Here is a 20,701-nt window from a genome sequence, read left to right on the forward strand (position 1 = left end):
CGGACCTCTGTTCTTCTTCCCGGTTGTCTGGATGTTCTTGGCCAGATGGCGAGGAGTTCTGAGGATCTGTAGTTTGTGTTCAACTCCTGATTGGAGAGCGTTGGGTTCCAGAGGATCCTCGCGTCCGAGGTCCTGCCCTATGAGAAGGTGGACTGAGGAGTCCAAGAAGGGCACTTTGCCATCTGTGACATTCTCCCGGGGGAGGTTTGACCCGCTGTGAGCCGGCGCTGGTCGGTTAATAATTAATCCCTGCCTCTAATTTTATCTTTCCCCAAAAAGTGTGTGAAGTTGCTCTTCGTCTCGTCGCCCCCACGCCTTCCAGACAAGCCGAGAGGGGTTCAAAAGGGTTTGGCTCCGCCCCCTGGAGGGCCACCCAGCTGAAACCAGGTGGTTTTGGCATCCTAAACAGGAGGTAAAGGACTCCACTTCCCAGAAGGCATTGCTAACCTGTAGCCTACTTGTGTCCTTGTCTCAGAACACCTTGGTTCCCTGTTCCAAAGTGGTGGATCACCAGGTTCTCTCTTTCTTTGCGGACCACTGTTCTGCCGCATGGGTTCTGACCCATGGAGTTCTCCACGCTCCTCCACTCCCTGTCTGGATTCCGTCCTTCTCCAAACGTCTAAAACAACAGTGGTCAGAACTCTTGCCTTAGGACTCTTGCCGACTGGTCAGAGTTCTAACCCATTGGTCACTTGGGTTCTCTGAGTTCTCGAGGTTCTCCTGCCTGGGTTCCCTCCATGTTCTCCACCGTCCAAGAACAGTCCGCAGGTTCACTGAAGCCTCCAAAGTGTCCATGGATGAGACCGAGAGGGTGAATGGTGACCCACCCGGGTTAAACCCCGCCCCTAGCCGAGCTAATAGCCGAGCTAATGGCCGAGCTAGCTTCTATCGCTGCTGTAGCATTGTGGCTAATGCGCTGCTTCTCAATGGAACGTCCCAATTTGCAGCCGTGTCTCCGAGCTAGCGGTGTCTCTGGCTAAGCGCTAATGGCGACGCTAACATGGAGTCAAACCAGGAAGCGGACGGAAGGGAAGGATTTCAGCCAATCCTTTTTCTTTAAACGTTCCTTCGCTCGTGATGCTTGAAACCCCGGCGTTGATGAATTAAACATATCAATCAAAGATTCATGCCGCGCCCCTGCGGACGCGCTCCACAAATAAATCCAGACTTAATCCTAGATTTGGGATTTATTCCCTGGAGATAGAAGCTCACAGTCTGACCCTCTCATCGTCAAGCATCCGAACAAGCCACGTGTCCATACCTCGAGGTACCTGCAGGTGCTTTGGGTGTTTTGTTGTGTGTGTGTGTGTTTTAAACACACACACACACTCCACCCCCCATCCCCATTGGTTGTATCCTCTCTTCTTTGTGCTTCCTTTATGTTGCGGTTTCTCAGTAATGAATGGTTCTCGCCATCACAAAGGCAACAGGGGGTTGGAGGGGGGGGGTTCTTCTGGCTGGAACTCCGCCACCACCACCACCACCACCACCCTGCTCTGCAGAGAACCATCTATTTTGCATTGGGGAGGAAGTTAGATCCTTCTTCAGTTGGAGGGAATCCTGCAGGGATCAGATCAACTCAAACAGATGAAGGCATGTCTCTTCTTCTGCTTCTTCTTCTTCTTCTTCTTCTTCTGTGGAGTCCTCTCCACCCCGCACTCCCACCCCCCATGCACCAGCTGCTAGCATGGAAGTCGTAGCTTAAACGGAAGCTACCAAACCAAGTGCCCTTGGGTGACACACTGAGCACCCCAGTCGCTCCCACTTGTATGCTTAGCACCTAGCGTGCTAGCTGCGCCGCTATCAGTGTGTGTGTGTGATACAGTTGCAAAGTGCTTTGGAACTACAAGGTGATGACAGGGTTCAAGATGAGGAGAACATTAGCCGTTTACGTGACGGGCAGATGCTACCTTCTGGACTCTTGTGTGCCTTTGGGTACGCTGCTCTTTGCCTGAGGGTGCCGTGGGGTTTGATGTTCTTCGTTCTCCAGGAACACCAGCGTTCTTCGGCACGTTTGTCCGGGTCTTCTTCGTGTCCCAAGCCCTTTCTTCTGGCGGTTCTTCGGTTTCGGCAACGGCCCAGTCAGGGAGGCCTCTGACCACTATTCTTCTTCACGGTTGTCTGGATGTTCTCGGCCAGGCGGCGAAGAGTTCTGAGGATCTGTAGTTTGTGTTCAACTCCTGATTGGGGAGCGTCGGGTTCCAGAGGATCCTCACGTCCGAGGTCCTGCCCTGTGAGAAGGTGGACTGAGGAGCCCAAGAAGGGCACTTTGCCATCAGGGACCTCATTCTTGGGGGGGTTTGACCTGGGCTTCAGCTCTCCATGAGAGCCTCCACCTCTTGCTCACCTTCTCATCTCTAAGACCTTCTCCTGCTCCTTCCTTGCAGCAGCCATCTTGTCGGAAGTTGGACTCTCGCGCCTCCTGTATTGTTCCTTCCAGCATACGGTCTGGAGGTCTGACCCCGACCTCCAAGGCAGCAAAGCCTCTGTGGAGTCTCCAGGTTCTCATCTTGGAGTGAGAAGGTTCTCGGTTCTGCAGAAGTGCTCCCACATTGGGTTCTCCCCGCGTTCTCCATCTTCCTCCTGCAATCCACAGCCTGGACGATGAAGATCATCACTCTCCTTGGAGGACTCTGGTCTCCTCATGTCTTTGGATTTTTTGTTTATGGGATAAGATTTCTGCTGCGTGTTAGAAGGGATTAGAAGGTGTGTGTGTGTGTTTCAGATTGGATTATGTCATTTTGTCATACCCTCCCGACACACACACACACACATTCCAGGAGGAGATGTTCCAGGTGGTTTCCCATTGGGAACAGATATGAAGATGCTCGCCGTGTCTTTCAGTGAAGATGATGAGAAGAATGAAGACGTCCTAGATGATGGTTGACCTTTGCAAATGTTCTCCGACCTTCTGAAGAGAAGTTCGGTGAGAAGGTGTGGAGAAGATCAGTGAGTTAGATCATCCTATGCGATGAAACCTCAGAACTTTGATATAGTGTGTGTGTGTGTGTGTGTGTGTGTGTGTGTGTGTGTGTGTGTGTGTGTGCGCAGTTGCTATGGTAACAACATGTCTTCAGATCTCAAAGTCTAACCCGACTTCCTGTAAAACTGCATTTTTTTATGGTTTAATATAATATTTTATGTTATTCTTACTTTCATTATTATCATCATTTCTAATATTATTATTTTTTTATTTCATTATATTTATTTAATTTAATTTTATTTTATTTAAATTTATCATTTATTGTTTTTTTTTTTTTTTTTTTTGATGGACTCATTTTCTTTTTAACTGGGCTCCTTTCATTGGTTTCACCCCAAACAGTGTGTGTGTGTGTGTGTGTGTGTGTGTGCAATATTTATTTTGCCATCTCTTTTTAATTTTTCCCTATGTCACCACTTTAGTAAAAACAATAAAACCAATTATCTCTGCGCCGCCTCGTCTGACGGCTCATCAACTCCGGAAGAAAAGAAAAGAAAAGAAAAGAAAAGTGAAGAAAAAAGGGATGATCATCTTCTGCTTCCCTCCAGGATCCGTAGAAACTGTAGCGTCAACAAACGCACGTCACTTCCTGTCTCAATCCGGGGGGGCGGAGCCTATCATGAGGCCCCGCCTCCTCCGGCTCCCACTCCCTGTTTCTGGACGAGGAGGCGGAGCCTCAGGATAGGCCCCGCCTCCTCCGCCCCCCAGTTCCTGACCAGGATTAAACCTGTGTGGTTGTGTGTGCATGTCTGAAAGTGTGTGTCCGTGTGTGTGTGTGTGTGTGTGTGTGCGCAATTGTGTACATGTGACTTTGTGTGGGTGTGTGTTGGTTTATGTATGTATGTGTGTGCATTTTTGTGTACGTGTGTTCATGTTTGTGTCTGTATGTACTGTGGTGTGTGTCTTTGCCGTGTGTGTGTGTGTGTGTGGGTTTCCCCATTTTTGTGTGTTTTCATGTTTGTGGCCATGTGTCTGTGCATGTGTGTGTTTGTCTATTTATATTTAATTTGTGTCCGCGTGTATGTGCACAGTTCTGTGTGTGTGTGTGTATGTAGGTAAGTGTGCGTTTGTGTGTGTGTGAATGCATGTGTATGTGTGGTGTTGTGTGCATGTGTGTGTATGTCCATTTGTGCATGTGTGTGTGTGTGTGTATGTATGTATGTATGTGTGTGTGCGTGCGTGTGTGTGCATTCATATCCATTAGTGTCCACATGTGTGTGCGGTTTTGTGCGTGTCTGTGTGCATGTGTTTACGTACGTGTGTGTATGTTTGTCTGTGTGTGTGTGTGTGTGTATGTGTGTGCATGAGTTTATGTATGTGTGTGTATGTTTGTCTGTGTGTGTCTGTCTGTGTGTGTGTGTGTGTTTGTGTGTATGCATGTGTCTGTGTGCCGTTGTTTACATGTATGTGTGTGTCTGCATTTGTGTGTGTTTGTGCGTGTGTGTGTTTGTGTGTGTATGTATGTGTGTGCATGTGCATGCGTCTGGACATGTTTGTATATATTTGTGTGTGTGTGTGTGTGTGTGTGTGTGTGTGTGCATTCATATCCATTTGTGTCCACGTGTGTGTGCAGTTTTGTGCGTGTGTGTGTGCATGTGTTTATGCATGTGTGCAGTTCTATGTATGTGTGTGTGTGTGTGTGTGTGTGTGTGTGTGTGTGTGTGTGTGTGTGTGTGTGTGTGTGTATTTAAATTTTCAAAAAAAACCTCTGCGTCAACTTTTATTTTGAAAATCCCCGCTGAGGTACTTCCTGTCTCCGCCCCTTTTTCCCTTGTCGCCATGGCGATGTGATGTCATCACCAGGCATCGATGAAACGTCCTGTCTGATCCTCCTCCAGCCGTCTCCTGATTGGACGTTCCACCCGCTCGAGTCACATGGTAACACACCCTCCCCAGTGTCTGCTGGGGTTCCTCAGGGTTCTCCAGGTTCCTCAGGGTTCCTTAGGGTTCCTTAGGTTCCTTAGGTTCCTCAGGGTTCTCCAGGTTCCTCAGGGTTTTCCAGGTTCCTCAGGGTTCTCCAGGTTCCTCTGAGAGACACCGAAGTGTCCAGACGTGTGGACGAGATGTTTGGACGGGTTGGACGGAGGCGGGGCGAGGACGGAGGTCATCCCTCACCTGAGGGTTTCTATTTTGGTTCCTCAGCCGTGAGGGACCTTCATTATTCTTCTTCATCTGCTCACCTTGGACACCTTCTCCTCCTCCTCCTCCTCCTCCTCCTCCTCCCGGCGCTGCAGCTCCGCGGTCACGTTGACGATCCGCCTCGTTAATGGAGGTTCGATCCGGGCGGATGGAGTGTCCGACTCTGCGGGGAGGGGGGGGTTGGCCCCCGTTAGCCGAGGGGCTAACTTGCTAACTTAACAGGCTAAGCTAACTTGGAAAATTAACTTTCTTCCTGCTTTATTTTGGACCCGCGGCCGTGTCCCGCTTTGAGGGTTCCAGAAGGAAAAGCAGGTTTCCAGTGACCTTAAAATAGTGACCTTGCAACGAGCTAATTTTATGCTAATTCTTGTTCGACTCGCCCGAAAGAAAAGGGAAGCTGCTGCGTTAGCTTCCATGGAAACAGCTCAGGCTAATTTAGTTGTGCCAATTCTGAGACTAGCTTCCCGCCGGACGTTAAGGTGACTAGGTGACCACACCTGTTAGCCGAGAGGCTTCATTAAAGGTTAGCAAGCTACGCTAACTCTGGAAAATTAACTTTCTTCCTGCTTTATTTTGGACTCGGGGCCGTGTCCCGCTTTGGGGGTTTCAGAAGAAAAAGCAGGTTTCCGGTGACCTTAAAATAGGGGTCGCCACCTTGCAACGAGCTAATTTTATGCTAATTCTTGCTCAATTCGCCTGAAAGAAAAGGGGAAGTTGCTGCGTTAGCTACCATGGAAACGGCTCAGACTAATTTAGATGTGCCAATTCTGAGACTAGCTTCCCGCCGGACGTTAAGGTGACTAGGTGACCACACCTGTTAGCCGAGAGGCTTCATTGGAGGTTAGCAAGCTACGCTAACTCTGGAAAATTAACTTTCTTCCTGCTTGATCTGGGACTGGAGGCCCTGTCCCACTTTATGGTTCCAGTAGGTTTCCTACCATAAAATAGTGCCAATTTTGCCATTCCATCCCCATTTGCCAAGGGGCTACAATGGCGGTTAGCATGCTAGGATAACTCTGTAGATTAACTTTCTTCCTACTTTTTCTGGGACTGGGGGGCATGTCCTGCTTTGCAAGTTTCTGGTGACCATAAAATACTGGTTCCCACCTCACAACAAGCTAGTTTTATGCTAATTCTTTGTTGAACTGCCTGAAAGAAAAGGGGAAGCTGTTGCGTTAGCAACCAGGAAATGGCAGACATAATTAGCTGTGTCTCACCTGAAGCGCCCATCTGAGGGTACGTTCACATTGAAGCCAAAATTGATTGACAGACAGGTGGGGATGAACCTCCCAATTAGCCAAGGCGCTACAGTGGGGGGGGGGGGGGGTAGCACGCTAGCAGTTAGCTATGCTATCCCCAAATATCCAGTTTCCTCCTGCTATCTGTGCCTGGAAGCCATGTTCTGCGAATTTTTGTTTCTGAAGAAGGTCCCTCACAGCAGAGTCTGGTCTATGCTAAAACTATGTGATGGCTACTTGTGGCTGAAACCAAATGAAAATGGGGGGTGCTGCTGCATTAGCGACCGGGAAATGGTTCGTTCTGTGCCCTGATTTGGACGTGCGAATTACACGACTGCACCCATCTGTCGAGGGGCTGTAGTTGAGGTTAGCATTCTGTGCTAGCTTAACCATCCTCGAGCTTTATCCGGGACTGGGGATGACGTCCCACGTCTTGGCTTTCAGAAGAATTTCTCGCAGCAGCATGGCTGTAAATAAGCCGCTACGTTAGCGACATGGTAACCACCTGGAACAAGAAGAAGCAGTGTTAGCGGAGTTTGAGCCTCAACTGGACGTGCCGACGTGAGGGTACGTTCCCACTGAGCCCAAAGACGATTAGCAGACCCCACCCATTAGCTTAGGAGCTACTTCATAAAGTAAACAGTCGATGCTAACTCAGACTCCACGTCCTAACATGTCCCTTTTTTCTGAGATTAACAAACGGACCGTTGCGCCGATTATTAGCCTTTAGCACACCGCGCAGGAACATGCCAGCTATCTGGAATTCAGTCAACATGTTGCAAAACCACGTAACCTCAACAGTTTGAGGAGCAGGTCCTCCTTCTCCAGCCTGAAGACGTGGAGAAGATTGGAAACCTGCAGTTCTGTCTGTCCAGGCGTCATCCCTGCCGGCGTCCGGCGGCGGACCTATATTTAGCGCCGGCTACCGATAGAGCGGTAGAGCTGATGTTCGCTCAACCTGCAGCCGCCTGAGAGCCAGCGGCCATGTTCCAGCCCTGTGACTCACCCCATTCATCAGCATGTGTGTGTGTGTGTGTGTGTGTGTGGTGAGTGTGAAGGGCGGGGACTCCGGTGGCGAACAAGCCTTGGTCGGGACCCAATCGGAGAAAATGGCCGTTCATGACATCTGTTTCCACGGAGATGCTGATGTGTGTTGTTGATCGGCCAATCAGAGCGGAGAACCCGAGAAAGGCAATGTTTTGGGAAACAAACATGGCTGCTGGCGAGAGGAACGTCAAGGAGAAGTTGAGAACCTGGTTGTTGTGAAACCAGGAACTATCTGGGTTCTTTCCACGTTCTCAGTCGGGAAACAGAAACTGTCCATCGGGGTGGATGAGAGGATGATTGACAGGTGACCCTGTGATTGACAGGTGACCCTGAGATTGACAGGTGACCTTGTGATTGACATTTAAACCTGTGATTGACAGTTAACCTTGTGATTGACAGGTGACCCTATGATTGACAGTTAACCCTTTGATTGACAGATGACCCTATGATTGACAGTTAACCCTTTGATTGACAGTGAACCTTGTGATTGACAGGTGACCCTATGATTGACAGGTGACCCTGTGATTGACAGCTGACCCATCCCTGTCAAACCCCGCCCCTCATCAAGGGGTGAACACAGATTGGCTACACCCCGATGACACTTCCTGTCTGCACCTTATTGGAACCCCCCCGTCAAATGCGCTATGCTAACGACATGCTGACGTTCATCTCAGAGCCTCCTCTTCCTCTTCCAGACTACGGTTGGCCTCTTCCTCCGGATCTCTGCCCCATCTGGATCTACCTGGACGTCCTCTTCTCCACGGCGTCCATCATGCACCTGTGCGCCATCTCGCTGGACCGATACATCGCCATCCGGAACCCCATCCACCACAGCCGCTTCAACTCGCACACCAAGGCCCGCGTTAAGATCATGGCCGTGTGGACCATCTCCGTGGGTCGGTGAAGACACACACACACACACGCACACACACATTTGTTAACAATCCTTCCATACGGGAGGAACCGGAAGCTATCGGGTACGTACCTTGTGGTCAAAGGGGGGAACTACAAATATGGCCATCAGACCCGCTGAACTACAAATATGGCGGTGGTAGTTTGGCCCACTGAACCAACCCTCCGCCAGATTTAATCACATAAAAGCAGGATTGAATGAGCTAATGTTTATTGCGCTAGCAAAGGAGCTAATTGGGTGTTAGCAGCGGAAGACAATTGTCGTTTACGACCGTTTTTTTAGCATCCTGTGAGCGCACCATCACTACCCAAAACTTCCTGTCAATCATAAGCTATGGAGTTACATCACTTATCAGCTAAAAGCTAAAGCTAAAGCGCTGAATATAGATTGCACCCCCCTCCTCGCCACATGCTGAATATTTTTCGGTTAAAATTGTGCCTAAAGATTTTATCTCCTATCGACAGCCACCGAAATCTGATCTGTTTGCTAACAGGTTTCTGCACTGACCAGCCACTCCCACTATCATCAGTTAGCCACTTCTGCTATCACCAACTAGCCAAACCCACTATCATTAGCTAGCCATACCCTCTCTCATCAGCTAGCCACTTTTGCTATCATCAACTAGCCAAACCCACTATCATCAGCTAGCCATGCTCTTTATCATCAGTTAGCCACACCCCCTATCATCAGCTAGGCACTTCTGCTATCAGCAACTAGCTAAACCCACAATCATCAGCCAGCCACTTCTGCTATCATCAACTAGCCGAGCTGCTTGTCCAGCACTATCCACAACTATTGTTGTACACTAAGTACATCCACAGTCTCTACTTAGCTTAACCCACTGTCCCCAACTAATCATGCTTACTATTCCCAACCAGCTATGCCCACTGTCTCAAACTAGCTAAGTCCACTGTTCCAACCAGCCTCGCCTGCTACCCCCAACTAGCCAATAGTACCACCTCATATAAGCATCATACTTTTCTAATTTTACATCGGTCTTAAACTGCTGAACAAATACATTTGGTTTTGTTACCATTATCATTAGCGCTAAAAGCCGTCGTTAGCCACACATAGCTCCCTGGAGCTACAGCACTACGAAGACAGAAGTTCCCATCGGAGGCCATCAGCTTGCTGGGTTTTTCTTTCATCGGTACTTCCTGATGGTTATTGACGCTGTTGTTTTGGTCGCTGCAGTCCCACAGGAAGTGGGGGGGGGGCCTTCACTCTCACCTACGAGAAACTAATCATGGTCACGTGATGGAAGCGATGTTTGACGTCCAGGTTCAGGTGGTGTCAGAGCAGCGGGGATCATGGAGATCAACATCCGCTAATGTCAACTTGTGACCGCTAACATCCGCTAATATCTGCTAGCGTCTGCTAACATCTGCTTTCGTCCGTTTACATCCACCATCATCCTATAATGTCTGCTAACATCTGCTAACGTCCGCTAATGTGCGGTTAGCCCCTTTAGCTGAGAAGGTGCCACCACTTCCCCTATCAATGTGACTCCATATTTGTAGTCCCAACCACAGGAAGCGTTCCACGTCGCCTTCACTTCCTGTTTCCTGGTTTTCCAGCGGGTTCGTTTCCTCTGATGTGCTGGGAGCTGTTGCAAGACATCTTCTGAACCCAATACACACTCTCTCACACACACACACACACACACACACACACCCATGTGAGAGAGAGTTCCATCTGATGGAAACCGTAGAGATCAGAATGTCATCTCCGTGGATGATGTTTGTCTTGAAGCCGCGGCGTCGACGGTCCGCTCAGAGCCGGCGCATCGCCTGGTTGCCATGGCGACGACTCTCATGAGAAGAAAAGTCTCCCTCCAGAGATGATCAGAGAAGTTCAAGTGTTTATGCTTGAGAAGAACGTTCTCCTTTCTGGAACCTTGGAACCCTGCCAGCACACACACACACACACACACACACACACACACACACACACACACACACATATATGTTAGCGCTCCACGCTAGCGCGAGTCTCCAGGCACCGGCCCCGCTGTTTCTGGAGGGATTAGCCGTTAGCGTTAATGTGAGTGGCAGAAAAGTATATGAGACAGGTGCAGGACATGTATGCTGGCCTTCGGTGTGCTGTAGAGGTAACAGAGAAGTTCAAGGTGGAGGTGGGACTCCATCAGGGATCAGCTCTGAGACCCTTCTTGTTCGCAGTGGTGATGGACAGGCTGACAGATGAGGTTAGACAGGAATCCCCATGGACCATGATGTTTGAGGATGACATTATGATCTGTAGTGAGAGCAGGGAACAGGTGGAGGAACATCTAGAGAGGTGGAGGTATGCTCTGGAAAGGAGAGGAATGAAGGTTAGTCGCAGCAAGACAGAATATATGTGTGTGAATGAGAGGAACTCGGGTGGAACGGTGAGGCTACAGGGAGTGGAGATCAAGAAGCTGGAGGATTTCAGGTACTTAGTGTCAACAGTCCAGAGCGTAGGAGAGTGTGGAAAAGAGGTGAAGAAACAGGTTCAGGCAGGAAGAGAAAAGTTTCAGAGGTCATAGGAGACTATCAGCCAGAAAGAAAGGAAAGGTGTACAAGTCATTTTCGAGCGGTGATGCTGTATGGACTAGAGACACTGGAAGAGACTAGAAGCAGAGCTGGAGGTCGCTGAGATGAAGATGTGGAGACCCCTGAAGGGAAAAGCAGAAAGGGGAAGAAGATCCTCAATGACCTCCTGACTGAGTTCTCTCCAGGTTCCCCTTGTTCCTCCCACAGTCCAAAATCATTCCGATGTTCACTGAAGACTCCAAATGGTCTGTAGCTGGGAAACAGAGGGTGACTTGTTGGATATCTATGATTGACAGCTGAGTGGGAAGGGTTAAGCCCCGCCCCTCATTACAGCATCAGCCGGGATTGGCTCCCGAAGTGAAAGACGAGTGTAGTTGTAGTTAGAAAATGAATGAATGAATGAACTGTGGCCAACTACGTGACCCTTTCTTTTTCCGGTTCATGCTCCAGCTTGTCCACGGGTGTCAGTCGGTATTCCCCGGCAGATTGAGGCAATAAAAAACCAGTCATACGTGTCTCGCCTCCGCGGAGGCTGCCATCCCTCTCATGAGTCACCGCCATCACGCTGTTGTTTTGCTTGTTGCAATTAAGTCATGGCGAAATTTGGCGCCCCCCACATCACCTTCATCACTCCCACTGCCACAGCAAGCCATTATGAACCCAAACCAGGGCGGCTCATTTCGCACTCCGAGCTTCTGAGCCTCTGCGACGGAGCTAACGACACCAATAAGTCAAATTTAGGGCGCAAAGACGAACAAAATCTGTTTGAGAAGGGACACGAGGCCTGGAGACATTAAAAGAAGAGCAAGAAGGGAAGGGACGGTATGCTGATGTTTGTGAAAGTGATGGAAGTCCATTTTTAAAAGTTATCATACCACAATGGAACCGTCCTCTGCACCCTGAGAGCTTAGTACCTCAGGATCTACTGGTGCGCAAACAGCATTCTTCTCCCACAGGAGTTCCTCAGGGCTCCTTTCGTGACCCCTTTCCCAGAGCCTTGCTATGATGACGACACCTTCTGTCCATGTGACCTTTGCTAGGTTAGGCTAACATCTCCGCGCGGGTGTTCAGGTGATCCTGCAGGATCGACCCGCTGCATCAGAACGACACTCAGGTTGTTAGCTAGCTAAGCTTTACAGTTCAGTTGGCCTCATTGGAACAGGATCCAAAAGATTTTACCCTTCAGTCAGGATGCAGCCCCCAATAAGCTTTGCTTTCGGGTACCGCACCTCCTTCATTCCCTGTGACTCCAGAAGCTCCTCCACCTGTTATAGCTCATGTAGCTTCTTCAGCAGCTGCACCTCCTTCATTCCCTGTGACTCCAGAAGCTCCTCCACCTCGTGTAGCTCATGTAGCTTCTTCAGCAGCTGCACCTCCTTCATTCCCTGTGACTCCAGAAGCTCCTCCACCCGTTGTAGCTCATGTAGCTTCTTCAGCTACTGCAGCTCCTTTAGCTCCTGCGACTCCAGCAGCTCCTTCAGTTCCTGCAGCCCCTCCAGCTACTGTGGCATCTTCTGCTCCCAAGCTTCCTGCACCTCAAATGTTCAGAGGTGATCCAGGTGATGCTTCAGAGGGACTCTCCTGCATCAGGTTTTGATTTCCGTTCACTAAAACAACGCTTGACCGGCTCCGGGCCTCTCGAGCTCCTCCAGCTCGCCGCTGGAGGCCTGAGTCATGCCTGGAGTCTATTTTCTTCTCTTCTGCCTTTGTCCCATTCCCAAATTCCTCTGGAGCTGCAGATCCTCTCAATCGTTTCAGGCACGCTCTTAAGATGCCAGATGTTTGGCAAACACCTCGAGGCCCGACAGGCCTGCAAATAATGATCTCCTCTGCTTTGAGCGAAGGTCCACAAGTTTATGGCACTTTATCACAACTAGATGCTGCTCCTTTGGACAGAAGCACCTCCCTAGATGGAACTTTCAGAATATGATTGGACTTCCTCCAGAACAAGAGAAGCTCCACAGATACTTCAATCACGGCAGGTGGTGGAGAGAACCGGCAAAGGAGCTTCTCGGATGGTGGCGCCGTGATCGGCACTCATCCTCAAAGTTAGAAGGTTACCTCTTCGATTCCGAACACAAGGACCCCAATGTGGAGTCTCCATGTTCTTCTGCCTGGTTTCTCTTTGTGGAGTCTCCATGTTCTCCCACATGGGTTCCATGTTCCCTCAAAAGTTCTCCTCCCTGGGTTCTTCAGATACGGGGCCTCCGTCGTCCTCCCACCATCCATAAACAATCAGGAGTTTGTAGAAGACTGGTTGTCTGTGATTGACAGTCGACTGGACTGGGTTAAGCCCCGCCCCCGCAGGATGGGCGTCCCTCCAATCAGAAGGTTGGCGGGTCAAATCCCGGCTCCTCTTGTTTGCAAGTGTCCTCAGGCAAGACGCTGAACCCCCAAGTTGCTCCCAGTTGTATGCTTAGTGCCTTGCAGGGTGCATCAATGAGTTGTGGTATGTTTGTATTAGTAGCATTAGCATTAGCAGTAGTAGTAGTAGTATTCGTAGTCGTAGTAGTAGTAGCGGTAGTATTTAGCGGTGGTTTTTACTCGGTAGCCTCATCCTCTCCCGGGCATTCACTGAGGCAGGATTAATCCGTCCTGAAACACCGCTTTTAAATGTGCCAAATAGATAAATGTGACTTGACAAAGAACAATTATTATGTAACCCCCCACCTCCATCTCCCTCCGGCTCCCGCCGCCAACAACATTTTCAAAAATGTTCCCGAGCAGCCAGGAGCTTACGGAACTCTGGTTGTATGAGGTGGTGGAGAAATGTGCTACGGTGGTGCAGGACATGTATGACACCTGTAAGATAGACATGTGGTGGTGACGGAGAAGGTCAAGATGGACGGAGGGGGCGCATCAGGGACGGACTCTGGGTCCCATCTTGTTCTCTATGGTGATGGACAGGCTGAGAAAAGGATCTCCATGTTTGCAGATGAGATTGTGAGGTGGAGGAACATCTAGAGAGGTGGAGGTATGCTCTGGAGAGGAGAGGAGTGAGGAGATGAGTTCCTCCTTGCAAGTGAGGAGGATGGAGTCCATCAGAGGTGCAGCATGTTAGATGTTCTCCAGATAAAGTCACCTTGAGGTGGTTCGGATATGGACGGTGAAGATCTGGGTAGAAGGATGCCGAGGTTGGAGGACCTGAACCAGAGGTTCAGAAGACAAGAAGGTAGTTGGTGTTGCCGTGCTAACGGTGCTTCTCAATTATTTTCTGTTTGCCACCCCTTTAATAAAATAAATACTAATAAATTATAAAATATAAAATAATGTAAATAATAGAAATATAATAAATGTATAAAATAATAAATAAATGCTAAAAATAAAGTTGTTCTTATTCTTATTCTTAAATAGTATTATTTTCCTATAAAATCGTTGAATGTCCACTTCATTAAATTAACATTAAGAAATATAGATCAACTTGAAACGAAGAATAACTTTATTAGCATTGTTTTTTTAGTCTATTTAAAGTGCATCAATTTGCCTGAAATGTAAAAAAATTAAATCTTTCTTTCAACAATAAATGGAACCGTTTCATACCAAAAAATAAAATAAAAATAATCAATAAAAATAATGATAATATATAATAATCAACATTAACTCAGGAACACATTATTTAAAACAGTTTAACCTACAAAACAAAAATGAAATACTGGAATACTGAAACTCAACTTTCCTCGTAGCAACAGTGAAGCTAATCGCTACACATGCTAAGACATATTTCGTCATCTTAGCTTTTTCTTAAACTTTCTTTTCTCTCATTATCTCAGTCACTCACTTTTTTATCGTAAAATATTTTTGGTTGGTTTGTTCACCGCACTTCATATATCCAATGTGCAGCGCTGATGCTAATGCTAATGCTAATGCGCTAACAGGGAGAGACCTCCATGTCTTTTAAAAAGTCCCTTTTTCTGGTTCTCTGAAAAACTGATTCATTGCTGTGCAGAGTGTGTGTGTGTGTGTGTGTGTGTGTGTGTGTGTGTGTGTGTGTGTGTGTGTGTGTGTGTGTGTGTTGTGCCAGCCACCCTCATCCTGCTCATAGAGCAGCCCCCCGTCACACACCTAATGGGGAACACTGAGAGTGTGTGTGCACGTGCGTGTATGTGTGTGAGCACGTGCACACGTGTGTGTGTGTCTGCCCGATGCACACACACACACACACACACACACACACATGCACGAACGCACACACATTCTTGCACAACCCCTTTTTGTGGATCTAAATAAAGGCATTAAGGAACTGTTTATACACACACACACACACACACACACACACACACACACACACACACACACACTCATACACACATACACAAGTGCAAGTGCACACACACACACGTGCACGCACGTGCACTATGGTAGCGTGGTTCCCCCGCCTGCTCCGACTCACACGGGTGATTGGAAACAGATTTGATTTCAACACTCGCCTCCCAGATCGACCTTATCTGAGTCCCGGGCGCCAGCTCCGGCCAATCAGAGCGGAGATGGCGAGTCGCCCCCCCCCAAGAAGCTCCGCCTCTCCGGCTCGCCGATGGCGGCCGGGGCGAGTCAGGTCATTCAGACAACTTCTGCATTCCTTGCAAGAAAATCACACAAGGAGCCACGTTGGCTAAATATGATTAGCGACAGCAGTCGAAGGGGGCGGAGCTAATCCTGACATCACGCTAATCACATCCCGCGGACGATTGATTATAGATTGACCCCGTTTGTTACATCCTGGATGGTTGTCATGGCGCCCGGTGCTCCCGGATCACCGACCCTTTCTGTTTGCCCCTTCTGGATCTTCTGGTTCGTTCCTTACGAGGGCGCCTTGGGGTTCATCGCTAACCCTGTTCTTGGGAGCGTGTCACTTTTTAAGCTAGCAGAATAGCGTCCCCGCAAGAAGTGAGCTAGAACGCCAGTCGTACCCTGGGTTCTCAGAAGCACGTATCCTTCCTTCTCGGCACTTGTAGTAACAGCTACTTAATCATCCTTTTGTTGCTTTTTTGTCTTTTGCGCCGCGGTGGTTCAAACTTTGACGTGTTGTCCTGGGATTAGGCAACCGAGGGCAAGCAGCAAGAGAGGGCTTCTTTCGTTCGCAAAGCTCAACTCCTCCTGGGCAGGACTAGCATTCTCCGAAACGTCTTTCCAGCCATACAAGGTGGAGGTCTTCACTGCGGCGGCAATTAGCACGTAGCAAGTTTTGTAGCGGCCTACAAGGTTGTGGTCTTTCACAATCTTGCCCCTTCCTGGAGTAACTTCCTGTGGTGACTTGAAGGGCCTCTACATCCCCTGGGCTCCCGGGGGCACAAAGCTTTTTCTGGAAGTGACATTTCAGTCTCCAGGAGTACAAGTCTGGGGAACTCCTTCGAGACCCTGGGAAGCCAGCAGAAGGTACAACAACAGTGCAGTGAAAGCAACGGCGGAGAGGAAGTCCACAACGCCCGGACTACTCCTTCCGAGAACTCCTAGCCATCTTCTTCTTCTTCTCCTTTGGGTTGCTCCCTTCAGGTGTCCCCACCGCCTCCATCCAACCCTCATGTCAACTAACTTCCTGTCCTCTTTCCCTCCATCCAGTTCCAACCTCAGCATTCTTCTTCCCAGATCTTCACCATCCCTCTTCTATCTTTGTCCAAACCATCTCGGTCTGATCTTGGGTAGTGGGTGCTCCATCACCGGTGGAGAAGCTGGAATGACACTCCTGCTCTTCGGCATCAAGGAAGCCCACTTCAAACTTCCGACCGCTCTCACGATGGTTCTTGGAGATCCGAGGAGAAAGTTCTGATGCTTGGAGCACCTTGGAAAGTAAACTCCAGAATTTCAGCGAAGGGTTACAACACCTGCTCATCCGTTGCAACTGTCCCAACCAGCACTTTCTTTCGCAATAATGCAAATGGGCTGATCCGCTAGCATCCCCTCATGCATCTGAATGCAATTACCCGACAAATGAGTGATTTTAGTCGTGTCCCCTGGTCGGGGTGAACTGGGAGGGGCGACTGCACTTTTTCGGTTAAGCTACATTTTTCTCCCCGGGTCTGACAGGGAGATAAAATCGGAAAAAGACGGTTCCGGTGCTTAATGGATGTTTCCTGACAAAATAATTGCCGGGGAAATCTCGCACCCGCTGGGCGGCTTGGAAGAAATATGAGCGCCGGCGAGGTTCGCGGAATTTATATTTATATCTAAAGAATGAAATGATCTCCCGGGAATAATATTAGCGGCTCAGCCGGGGACGACGGGCGTCTTGCAATCCGTGTCTTCCTTATCTGCATCCGCACCTGAGGAATAAATCAGGCACCTGAGCCGCGGCAGCTGCTTCCGCCGAGGGAGGAGGCGCACCTGTTCCCCGGCTCGCCGGGATTTATTCCTGCGCCTCAAAAAAAAGTCTCCGGAGCCCCGAGACGGCTGGCAATTAAAGCGTCGGAGGATATCCGGGAGTTCTAGTCGGCGTCTTCTGAGGAGGAGGACCCGGGAGGGCTGTCACCGACTGCACTGATTGGGCTGAAAGTGAAGCAGATGAACGGATGGACACCGAACGTCTAGAGGTGCCAAATAATGGTGCCAAAAAGCACTATGGTGACTAGCGTATACTGACATGACTTGTGTAGTGATGTTTTTTTTTTTTTGTTCTAGCTAGCGGGAGGGCTAGAGTTAGCACTCCTGCATGTTCGCCCCCCTGCCAGGGTCTCCTTGTTGTCCTTCGTTGGTTTGCTGGTGCCAAAAAGTGCCAAAAAGCACTATGGTGACTAGCGTATACTGACATGACTTGTGCAGTGATGTTTTTTTTTTTTGTTCTAGCTAGCGGGAGGGCTAGGGTTAGCACTCCTGCATGTTCGCCCCCCTGCCAGGGTCTCCTTGTTGTCCTTCGTTGGTTTGCTAGTGCCAAAAAGTGCCAAAAAGCACTATGGTGACTAGCGTATACTGACATGTGCAGTGACGTTTTTTTTTTGTTCTTGCTAGCGGGAGGGCTAGGGTTAGCACTCCTGCATGCTCGCCCCCCTGCCAGGGTCTCCTTGTTGTCCTTCGTTGGTTCTCTAGTGCCAAAAAGTGCCATGGTAACTAGCATACGTGGACACGACTTTGGCAGGGATGTTTTTTGTGTACTTGCCAGTGTGGAGGCTAGTGTTAGCACTGCTACGTTGGCTCTCCCCAGGTTCCCCCAGTTGTCGGCAAGAGTAGGCGGGGCTTAACTTATGTCAAACACTTGCTCATTCGTCCCTCAAGATGGTGAAGCTACCGTAGTGTTGATGTTTTGACCAGATGTCGCTTCATCTTCATCTCTTCCTCACCTTTGACGTCCTGGTGTTGTGCGATTGTCCTCTGACGCCTGCTCTTCTTCCTCAGGGATCTCCATGCCCATTCCGGTTCTGGGACTGCGGGACCACTCCAAGGTCTTCAAAGATGGCAGCTGCCTGCTGACGGACGACAACTTCGTGCTGGTCGGCTCCTTCGTGGCGTTCTTCGTCCCGCTCACCATCATGGTGGTCACCTACTTCCTGACCATCAAGGCCCTGCAGAACGAGGCCACGCTCTGCTTGGACCAGCTGGTGCCGCGGCCCAAGTGGAGCACCACCTTCACTCTGAGCTTCCTACCTCAGTCTTCGCTCTCCTCTGAGAAGCTCTTCAGACGCTCCATCAGCCGCGAGGCGGGAGGCAGGGGTAGCGCCTCGGGCGCCCTCTTCGGCCGCCGCACCATGCAGTCCATCAGCAACGAGCAGAAAGCGTCCAAAGTCCTTGGGGTGGTCTTTTTCCTCTTCGTGGTCATGTGGTGCCCTTTCTTCATCACCAATGTGCTGGTGGTGGTCTGCGACCCGGCGGTGTGCGACGCCGGACTGATGGGCGGCTTGCTGAACGTTTTCGTCTGGATAGGCTACCTCTCCTCCGCCGTCAACCCGCTGGTCTACACGCTCTTCAACAAGACCTACCGCGCTGCGTTTCTGCGCTACGTCCGCTGCCGCTACCAGCCGGAGAAGAAACCTCTCCAGTTCATACTGGTCAACACCATCCCGCCGTTGGCCTACACCTCCACCCAGCTGCCCCTGGACGGCGTACGGAAGCTACGGAACGGAACCCCTCGGTGCGACAGCGGTGGCGGCGAGGCAAAGGACTTCCCCCTGCCCGGGCAGGAAGCGGAGAGTTGCGGGGTGGCAGGGAAGCCGGAGTTAAGAGGTGGAGATGGAGATGAGAGCTGTGTGTGAAGCTGTTGGAGCTCACATGGAGCTTCTGGTGGCATGGGGTCAAGAGCGCTGGCAACAAGGCGCGTCTTCGTCGGGATTTGGAAACACTTCCAGGAGCTGTATCCGGACACTTGTACATTGACAGTTTCCAAACAAGGACCGCGGACACGTCGGCCGTTCCCAAATCCAAACCTTGAGTTCCTCTTCACGCTTCTTGTGAGATGGATTTTTCAGTCTGACTGTAGGATAGAAGGGGTTTGCGCATTAAAAAAAAATACCAGAAGACCTCTGGCGAGCCCATGATCACCATCCATCCATCTGGGGGTCTCAGGGACAACAGCCTGAGCACAGAAAACCAGACTACCCTCTCCTTGCCCACCTGGTCCAGCTCTTCTGGGTGGTCCCAAGACGTTCCCAGGCCAGCCTAGAGACATAGTCCCTCCAGGTGTCCCGTGGGGATGGTACCCCTCACCGTGAAGACGTCCAGGAGGCATCCAGACCAGATGGAGCCTCCTCATCTGGCTCCTCTGGATGTGGAGGACTGAGCCCCTCCTGGATGACCGAGCTCCTCACCCTATCTCTGCGGGAGAGCCTGGACACCTTTTGGAGCACTCGATCTGGTTCTTTGGGTCACGGGCAGGAGGTGAGGTATGGCTCCTGTGGTAGATCCAGAGCTTCTCCAATTTGCTCACCTTCTCCACCGCATGTCACTCTCCTGCTCCCGACTCCTGGACTCAGACCCCCGAGGTACTTGAACTCCTCCATGACAAAGGAGAAAAAAAACAGAGGTACCCTTCGTTTTCGTAGTGTTTCAAATCCCCTGAGGAAAAAAAAAAAAAGGAAAATAAATCAGAGATTCAGACTAGTGCCGAGCCGCCGCCACCTCCTCTGGATCGACACTTTGGCAGCCAAGAGGCATCTGCGCCCCACCACCTCCACCCTTAACCTCCGGGCGGCTCAGCAAGGATTAAACTGAGTTTCCTGACACCTTACCAGATGGAGGCGGAGGCGGAGTGAGGGGTGGTGGGGGGGCGTTGGCGAGAAAAGGGGAAAGACGAAGCTGCTACTCTTCTTCTTCTGTTCCTTCGCTGGAGAAATAAGAATCCAATATGGAGGACGACATAAATTTATATTTGTATTCTCTGTAGCTCCGTGTAAATAAGCATACGACTCGGCGCCAAAGAGCCTCGCCTTGTCTTGACGTCGACCGTTTTGTTTTTTGTTCCCCCCCCCCCCGAAGTAGGCGGTCGTCACGGCAACCTCGGCAGAAGCCTTCCGGTAAAACTACTTTTTTTTGGGGGGGGGAAGGGGGAGTAGAAGTAGCAAAAGTAAAGTTCATCTCAAAACTCCATCTTGTTTGTCCTTTTCCTTTTGCGGAGTAGCGGATGAACCCCAACCGTCCCCAGTACTCGGACAGGTATATTATTTACTTCAAACAGTGATGCTCTTGTGTCTCGGTACTGCGTTTGATACTTGTCAAGCGCCATTTGCCAGTTTTTGAAGCCTTCATGGGTCATTTGAGAAGGTCTAAAAGGCAACCTTGCAGAGAATTAAGGGTAAGTAAGTACAGAAGGAGAAGGTCCCTGGTTGGGATTCCTTCCTGTGTAGAGTTTCCACGTTCTCCCCATGCCTGCTTTCGGTTCCTCAGGGTTCCTCTTGAAGTCCAAACAAGCAGGAGGTTCATGGGAGACCCT

General features: G+C 50.0%; 1 protein-coding gene across 1 annotated transcript in view; it reads left to right on the forward strand.

Annotated features, from left to right (window-relative positions):
* Nucleotides 1-19,856, forward strand: part of htr2aa (5-hydroxytryptamine (serotonin) receptor 2A, genome duplicate a) — a 24,285-nt gene extending 4,429 nt beyond the window's left edge. The window contains exons 2-3 of the mRNA XM_086147435.1: nucleotides 8,100-8,300; nucleotides 18,175-19,856. Coding sequence (XP_086003561.1) covers nucleotides 8,100-8,300; nucleotides 18,175-19,028 — 1,055 coding nt within the window. The 3' untranslated portion in view covers nucleotides 19,029-19,856. The remainder of the gene's footprint in view (nucleotides 1-8,099; nucleotides 8,301-18,174) is intronic.
* Nucleotides 19,857-20,701: the final 845 nt, after the last annotated feature.

Source organism: Fistularia commersonii, chromosome 6, assembly GCF_037954325.1.
Source record: "Fistularia commersonii isolate RoL2024-O1a breed Wild chromosome 6, RoL_Fcom_v1.0, whole genome shotgun sequence".
In the NCBI taxonomy this organism is placed as follows: Eukaryota; Metazoa; Chordata; class Actinopteri; order Syngnathiformes; family Fistulariidae; genus Fistularia; species Fistularia commersonii.